We start from the raw sequence: 9,262 nt of genomic DNA on the forward strand, positions 1-9,262 counted from the left end.
CACACACACAGTCATTTATTTATTTATTTATTTATTTATTTATTTATTTATTTATTTATTTAAATACAACCTCTATATTATATAGGGGTTTGGGGTTGTAGGCCAACATGGCACATTGTAAGATTAAAAACAAACTCATAACCATGTTTTCCTGCCATGTTAGATGTTAAGCAAGGCTGTAATATTTTATAGTGACTTGCAAAAAGAGGCTTCTCTTCTAGTGTGGATGTATAGCATGTGTTATGAGACAGCATGTGCATTAGATAATGCTATTATATGGGTGGGTCTGAGAACATCTGAAACAGTAATCTCCCATGTGAGTGGCACAAGGAGCTGCAGCCTTCTAATACAAATTGGAAAGCAGCTCAATATTACAGGGCAAAAATCTTATCAGATGTGTAACACTGGGTGTCATATCAAGCTAGATCTGAAGAGATTTATTCGTGCGAATATTTAAGCATGCATTTCTAAACATTTCTAGAAAAACGTATCCTACTCATGCTGCTGACTGTGTGTAAAATTACGCATAAGAAGACCAACTAATATAAACCTCAAGTCGTCGGCTATATGTATAAATCTTTCGCATTGCACTCTTATACCAGGGTATTTAATTAGAATGGAAATAACTGACGAAATAATAAACAAGAGAAACATAACAAAAAAAGAGCAAACATATCCATGGTCCCTAAATGAAGACAAATAAAACCAGTTATTTAACAATACAAGGAGTTAATTGGTTCTGTTTGCCACATCATCATCATCATCATCATCTTCGTCATCATCATCTTTTGATGCTGTGTTACAATGTATTACAGCCAGCACTAAGTGACTGATCTGATATCTCTCATGTTGCATTGTGCCATATACTCCCTAATGTGCTGCTCGACTTTGACACATAAGATACACACAGGTTGCATGACTTGCTATGATGCACAGCTGCATTACTGGTACTGGTGTGCAGATAATCGGCATGTTGTGGCAAAAGTTCATTATGTTTTACTTACATATAATTCACCCTTTCTCAACTCTGGCTTTTTCTATGAGTTGTTACAGTCTTAAATAATATATAGCCAGCCTGCTTACTGTAATGTGTATCTAATGTGTAACTGGCATTCATCAACATACTCACATGTGTACAAAGTGTTTATGAAATTAGGATCGTTGGTTTGGTTTGTCTCGTGCAAACTTTTAAAGATAACTTTTCTAAAAGATTGATCATTAAAGCCTATTGCTAATAGACTGTAAGGGAAAATAGAATGTTAGCACAAATATCCCATCCGTTTTCTTTATTTACCCTACACAGGGATGTGTGGAAGCCGGAGCCTATACCAACGCATGTCTTTGGACTGAGGGAGGAAACCAGAGAACCCAGAGGAAAGCAACAAAGCACAGTGAGGTAAACTCCAAACATACACAGGGTGAAGGTGGGAATTCAACCTCCAACCCTGGAGGTTCATCAGTAGAAAACAGCTTCAACAATAAAACTGTTTTTTACACATGACTTACTGATACATTAACTAATCGACACAGTACAACAGAGTCTATGTTTTTTGTTAATATGATTTTGGCAGTGGATGTACAGATGGCATTAGCTAGCTGTTTTTCTTTTTCTTTTTTTACACCAGTAAGAAAATAGCAAGGCAAACAGTTAATGTGATCAGTACTTAATAATTACCAGCTTCTAACCATACCAACCAAATGGTTTCATTACCAACCAAAGAGACCACAATATTCAATGTTAAAAATAAGGGGTTACAAATTTGACTATATACATTAAAGAAAATAAATGCGTTTTCTATCTTTTCCTATAAAGAGGCAGTTGTGGTTCAGTACGTTACTGATCAGAAGATCATGAATTCAAATCCCAGCAACACCAAGCTGCAACAGCTGGGTCCTGGAGCAAGACTCTTTTATTGTCAACTGCAATATCAGGCACAAATCTAACAAAGAAAAGGTTTGATTTTTATAGTACTCTTAATTTATTACCAGATATTGTACCTAAACTCTATTAATGATTTACAACTGTTTTTTTGTAATCCTGTAATAAACGTCATCTGTATTGATGTATTTACAAAAGCACCATATTGTACAATGGAAAATGATGCATCTTTATCTGACACCGTACTAATAATACCTGTGTGGAAATGAGAAATGTCAACCACGTCCAGCTTGCTGTTAGCCTCTGCTAAGATTTCGGAACTAGTGCCCTATTTGTCCTGACTTACCCTCCGTCTCGCTTTCCTTCTAGGTGACAGCTTACTGAACACTCATCCTGAAAAACGTTCAAACCAGACTTCGCCCATGTGTCTTTTCTACACACTCAGAAAAAAAGGACTAAACTAAATTTTCCTTCCCGTATCATCACGGTACAACCACCAAGTACACGTTTTGTACCTTTTGTGTGTATCTTTTACCTAGAAAGGTGTATGTAATGTATGTTTAAAGCTCCACTCTTAAAAACCAGCCTCATTAAGTTCAGATTAAAAATGAAATCAGATGAAATCATTTTAAAGGTGAACTATAGCCATGCAATTTAATGCAATAAAGATACAGAAGAGCCATCGCCAGTGACAAGGACTTCTAAAAGTGTATCTTTACAAGGGACTGTTTGAGCAACATTAATATCTGTGTGTAAGCTTAGGTGTAAAGGACCCCGTAGGCAACAAAGCAGCATGACTGAAGCATTAAAATCAAACTTCACAAACATCCTCCATAACACTTTCATCTGTTCGGCTGCCAGTTGCCAAACCTGGTCAAACTGGTAGCCATCTTTGAGTCCTGGTAGATGAAAACAGCTTTTGGATAACTGCTCCTAATGCACCGAGGTCACTATAAAATCTCAAACATTTATTGATTCATTTAGTGCAGTCAGGAAACCTGGAAAAATCACTTAACCAGCTGTGTGTTTCAGCAGCTGCTTGCTAGCTACTCAGACCAAGCTGGGATTTTGTTCACAAGGGATCACTACTGTGTGCTTTTTTCTTCTTCTTCTTCTTCTTGTAAGGACACGCGACCAATAGGTATTAGAACAACTGAAGCATCAGTATTAATGAGTTTACGCATCCACAGCACAGGAACACAAACGATTGATTGCATGAAGGCAGAAGCAGCACTCCTTTTTATTTTCTGCTAAATCTGGCCAATAAAAAGTGTTGTCTAGTGTAACAAAGAGGCTGTAAAAAAGAAACAGTGATGCACCCGCATGTGCTGGACCGGATGCACACGTGACATAACCATATTACAGTATCCATAGATCAATCCCTGCTTTTTTAACCCGAACCCCGTGCGCTTATGTAACGCTATTGATCATTTCGGTTCGCGCGAACAATGCGACATGAGATCATGTTGCCCCGCGGCTGGATCCCGCAACACCTAGCTGAAAAAAGCAGCACCCCACCACCACCACCCCCATCATTACACCCCATCAGCATCCTCTTCCACATCTCACTCCTCTCCTCGTTCCATGCGCACTGTTTTATCTCTTTCCCGTTAAATGACTGTGACGCAATAATGTCCTTTGTTTCGAAACAACGCGTTCACGCGCCTCTAATCATTACGATATTGTTTTTACAAATGATGAACACTTGCATCAAGACATGAGTAAGGATTGCTTGTCAGATTCGTTCAGGAAGTTCTGAGCTACACAATGAACCCGATCATCTCTTTTCCCTCTTTTGCTCCAAAACTGCTCGTGCTGATGTTGTGCGCAGAGCAAATAGTGACAGCAATCTAACTGTCTGAGTGACTTAACTGTTGTAAATAATGCAGCATGCATTCAGGTCAAAGGAAATGAGTCCCTTTGGATAGCTTCTATGCGGGACGGTCCGATCTGAACTATCCGCAGTACATTGTGTGAGCCACCTTTAGACAAGCAGTAATTCAAAAAACGGTACCTGAAAGCGCGTGTGCTCCCTGGAGATGTACTGTCTGTCTGCCTGTCTGTCTGTCTCGCAATACCTGTGCATTACTGCATTTAGGTCAAAGTCAGAGCCCGGGGAAGCAGTTGTAGAGGATGGTCGGCCATGCCTCCAACCTCCTGTCTTCTTTATTGGCACAGTAAGCAGAGCTGCAATCTCACTCAGCTCTGCTGGCAAACTCGAGACTGGGGAAAATACGCCCCCTGTGTGCACTGGCTGTCAGGGCAATTTTGTGCGTGGGTGCGCACTCGTATGTGTGTGTGTGTGTGTGTGTGTGTGTGTGTGTGTGTGTGTGTGTGTGTGTGTATATATATATATATATATATATATATATATATATATATATATATATATATATGAATGTGTGTGCGCGCGCTTGAGTGTAAGGTCAAATCAGGTCTCATTGTGTGTACTGTTTTGCTGTATGATCATCTGTCAGTGCTGTGTGACTATCTGAAGCATTTCTGAAGCAGATTGTTATTTATTTATTTATTTATTTATTTATTTATTTATTTTCTCCAGGAAAAATTTGCTAATCAATAAGCTTATCAAGTGCAGGACAGTCACTAACATCTGCTCAAAAACACCCAAAATTCTGTGCTTGCCTTTTTTAAATCACCACAAGAATTTATTAAGATAGCTGGAAACACTATGTGCACACATGTAAAACTCACAGTGTGAGGTTAGACGTGAGTGTAGGGGCATGTCTAGGCAGGGCTTGGGGGTGTGAGCACTTTCGCACCAACCCTGAATGTAATGTTAGGCCACTGTGTATGCCACTGTACTAAAGCTAGGTGTTGATTGATTTTTTTCGTTTTCAATATATCAGTATTACAAGGTTCTATCTGCTATTCTGGTTGAACATGTGTCTATACGATTCTATCTGCCATCCATTTGTCATTCAGGATGAAGATAGGATGAACAGGTGGCCTTGACCATGGCCTTGAAGTCTCAGTATGGCAAGCAGGAGTAGAAAGGAACGTAGAGTAAGTAGAAGGTACACTGTGAGATTAACAGTACATATAGATGTTTCATACAAATTTAATACGCAGAAGGTAGAAGGAGGGGTGTAAAATGAGTGGTGGCATGATGCTAGAGTGGCTAGCATTGCTGCCTTAGTGTATTGTCTCTGCAGAGTTTCTTATATTCTTCCTATGTTCATGTGATTTTTTCCAGGTTTTCCATTTTTATGGAATCTTAGCTAAGTAGATAAGTAGCAGTTTTGTAAGATGTAACTGTCTCTCGTTGTGAATGACTGTGTGAACGGACATGTGCAAACATTGCAGCCGCGTGTCCCTGACTAGAATAAAGCAGTTGCTAAAGATGAATAAATTCATTTTTCACAATGAAATTTCAGGATAAAAATAGCATAAAAAACCTTCAGATTTTAAAAAAGTAAATTAGATTTTGACATTTTTTTTCACACTGAATGCATTCAGAACATTCAAATGGATTGAAGATTTTTTTTAAAAGTATTTGAGAAAAATGCCCAACAGTTTTTTTAAAGGTTAATAGTTTATATTGTTTATACTATATAAAGTCAATCAATTTGTTCAAATGTATCCACCAATCAGTGTTTTTCAATCACATTCAGTACTGTAACTCTGTGTACCCTTTTTGCAGAAACATATGTGTAGTTTTAGCAAACAATATAAAGTAATTGCAGAAAAAAAAACAGCTACAGACATTGTGTTAAGTGACAAGTTAAGTGAATGGATCCAAGACCTATAACTTTAGTTATAATTTGATTTCATTGTCTTATATAAGTAGTGATTATGGGAAAGATCAGTAGACAGGACAACTAATAATGGACAGATCATGTGAAATCCTCCTTCATCAACTTTCTTCAAAATAGTTTGAATTAATGTTATTTTATTATCAGCTAAAATAATTGTTCTGAGAATTTTTTATTTGTACATTTATGCCTACAGCTTTAGAAACAAACTAAACCAAATCTACTTATTAATTGCACAATCTTCGCATTGGTTTACGATATTTATTTTATTAATACAACTTCAAAGTTGACTTTTTATTTTAATCTTGCATCCTTACGATCGGTCTATATTATTTGGACCAATAGAGTCTTTCATGCTTATACACTCATGCTGTATATTACTAAACCTTGGCTTAATCATACTTTTTTTGCATATTTGTGACATCATCAACCATGACTGGATATATACAGCACAGACTAAATAACAGGTTGTGTCACGCTTTTGCATCAGTGAAAGGAAATGCTTTATATAAAGATTTTTAAGAACAGTTCTGCATGCTTCAGGCAAGCATGTATTGTCAGAATTGTCAGAATACCTGTGGACACCTAGAGACCTGGGAACACCATATAGCACAAAATAATTCTTGAAGACACCCTCAAGATACAAAACAGACCTGAGAACAGCCTAAGGACATAACAAATGCCTGGGGACATTATAAGGACACAAAAACAGACTTGGGGACACCCGAAGGACACAAAAACAAACCTAAGGATACCATTAAGGCAAATAAAAACAAAACTGGAGAAACCCCTAAATACACCATAAGGACACAAAAACACATCTGAGGACACCATAAGGACACAGAAAGTGTAGGACACTTTTAGGAAAAGAAAGTGTAAAAAAAAAAAAAAAAACGGGGAACACCTTGAAAATACAACAACAGAACCAGGGACACTTTAAGGACACAAAAACAGACCTGGGATCAGTCTAAAGACACAAAAACAGATTTTGGGGCACCCTAAGGACACAACTACAGACCTTGGAACACCCTAAGGAAAAAAAAAAAAACAGACCTGGAGACAGCTAAAGGACACAAAATCAGTCCTGAGGACACAACCCAAAAAACACAAAAACAGAGCGGGGGAAACCTGGAGGAGACAACAACAGAGCTGGAGACACATTATGAACACAACAACAGTCCCAAGGACACCGTAAGAACACAAAATAGACATGGGGACAGACTTAGGACAGAGGAACAGACTTGGCAACACCTTAGATGTTTCATACTGCAGGCACGGAAACTCCACACAGACTGCAAACTGGTGACTCTGCAGCTGATATGTGAGACTGTTTTTAAGTCTTTAATGAATTAGTTAAAATTATGTATTAATTGCCGGAAATTACTAGAGGCCCTCGTGGGTACCACATCCAGCCACTTGAGGCCCACACCCATGTCATGTCTTCCTGGTGGTCTAGTAGCTAAGACCACTCTCTCATTTTATTTATCCTTTATTTTTTACCTATTACACAAGTGTTCCTTTCATCACTCCAGGTTTTAATGTTCCTTCCCTTTTCATTTTCACAACATTTTTCATGAAGTTGCAATCTAAACATTATTTACATGGATGAAAGTTATGTACAGTGACATAAATAATTAAAACATAAAATTTGCCAGATGCAGAGACACAAAGTACCCAGGAAATGATCACTTAAATATGAATCATTTATAACAGTCTTCATGTTTTTTTTGCAAAATTACTTCTCAGAACCAATCGATATCTTTTTCTATTTTTAATGGCTGGTGTTTTTAATGACTGTTATGATATTATAAGAAACTTAATAATGTTTTATGGATTATAATCGATGACAGTTAATAATTAGAATTAGGCACATAATTTACAACTATAACAAAATAACGTTTTAAATATGGAAAAATGAACAGCAAACAGTAAAAAACTAAATGATATTTGGCAAGAACACCCTTCCCTTTAGTTTTGGTTTAGTAAGCATCTTAAAGAACCTGCTACTTTTCACTCGCATGTGGTTTTTGAAATATATAGTTGTGGACATTTTAATTTGGAGATTTTATACTGACACTGTAATGGAAAATATTGAGTGGACACAATCAATTCATTGTACTCGTTTCACTATGATCTCTATTAAAAAAACATTTGAATGTATGGTCCTTGTGAAGCACTTTGAAGCACTTTGGTCAGCCATGTGGCTGTTTGTAAATGTGCTATATAAATAAAGTTGAACTTGAACTTATAAAAGGTCAGGCCCAACACCCGTAATGTATTCACCACGTGGGATGGGCCAAAGCAACCGTCAGTTAGTGATTTGCTCCTCCTGATAGGTGGAGGTGGGAATAGAGCCATAAGGGTCAATCACAGTTTGGGCACAGCGTACAACTGTAATGACCAAGAAGAGGCAGAGGAGAAACAGGAAGAAGAGTGCAAATCCCAAATCCACATCAATCTCTGACCAGGATGGTGTCTGTGCTGGATGGTCCATGTTGCAGTGATGATGCTAAAGATCTCAGTTATGCATCCACTGTAGTAGCACAAACAATGTTGTTAACTTCCCTTGGGTCTGTAAGATGGTGTTTCTTCTGTTTGTTGCTATACCAGTTAATCTGTGATGAACCCGAAGTCCTATAGATATGGAAATCATAAAAATATTTTCAGTACAGTCTTCGATATAAATAATAATTGTGCATTACTTATGGTGAAGAAAGACACACTGGGTGAGATCTTCTGCATGAAAATTTGCAATGGCTCTTATTACATATGTCAAGCATAGACATTGGTATGTGATCAGATACAGGAATGGACAGTGATTATGTGGCATGTGGGCAATAGATGGCAGGGTGGATGGATTTTATTGATCTATGATGTTAAATTTGGGTGAGAGAGCAGCAAAACTCATTGATGCATTGATGATTGAATGGAAAATTATACATTCAACACATTAACAAGTCTCACACACCATGCAAAGGACTTCATTCAGGAGACAACACACTGAAAAAATATACCCTTGGTAAATGTTGCCAGAATGTTTACAATGGAGCTTGGTTTATTGTCATGCTGGAACAGGCTTGGGCCTATTAGTTCCATTGAAAAGAAAATTGTAATGCTAAACCATTCGAAGACATTCTATACAATTGTGTACTTCCAAATTTTGCAACAGTTTGGGAAAGAAGCACACATGGGTGTGATGGTCATGGGTGCACATACTTTTGGCCATAGAGTGAAAACTAAAAAATGAATGGATGAATGGATACATAACATGTTCTTAAAAGGTTCATGATTATTTAATTTGTCTTCATTCCCTGTTGCCATCATTCTGATCAAGTCTATGTTCCATGTATGCATGTCACACTTTATGCAGGCTTGTATACTGTTTATATGTTTATAAAGATGAACGGCAAAAAAAACAACAACACATGATTGGACATCCTCAGTCCTCCATAGAGTTGTTTAATACATATTCACAACACAACTCTGCACCTTGTCTTTCTTTTCACTATACTAGCACGGCAGGTCGACCTCCCCGTGGCACTTAAGTTCTTATCAATAGTTTAACAGGAGGTTGGATAGTAATGAGCATAGTGGCTCAAAGACCTGTAGC

The 9,262-nt window shown here is 37.6% G+C and overlaps 2 protein-coding genes across 2 annotated transcripts in view; both read right to left on the reverse strand.

Annotated features, from left to right (window-relative positions):
• hivep3a (HIVEP zinc finger 3a) overlaps window positions 1–4,110 on the reverse strand; it is a 38,098-nt gene extending 33,988 nt beyond the window's left edge. The window contains exon 1 of the mRNA XM_027143880.2: window positions 3,894–4,110. The gene's annotated coding sequence lies outside the window, so the exon portion shown is untranslated. The remainder of the gene's footprint in view (window positions 1–3,893) is intronic.
• Window positions 4,111–6,552: 2,442 nt separating this feature from the next.
• On the reverse strand, window positions 6,553–8,626 carry LOC125145242 (cortexin domain-containing 1-like). The gene has a single exon (XM_047816624.1). It carries the CDS (start codon window positions 8,144–8,146, stop codon window positions 7,961–7,963), a length of 186 nt encoding a protein of 61 aa, XP_047672580.1. The 5' UTR covers window positions 8,147–8,626; the 3' UTR covers window positions 6,553–7,960.
• Between the last annotated feature and the right edge of the window lie 636 nt (window positions 8,627–9,262).

This window comes from Tachysurus fulvidraco, chromosome 7, assembly GCF_022655615.1.
Source record: "Tachysurus fulvidraco isolate hzauxx_2018 chromosome 7, HZAU_PFXX_2.0, whole genome shotgun sequence".
NCBI lineage: Eukaryota > Metazoa > Chordata > Actinopteri > Siluriformes > Bagridae > Tachysurus > Tachysurus fulvidraco.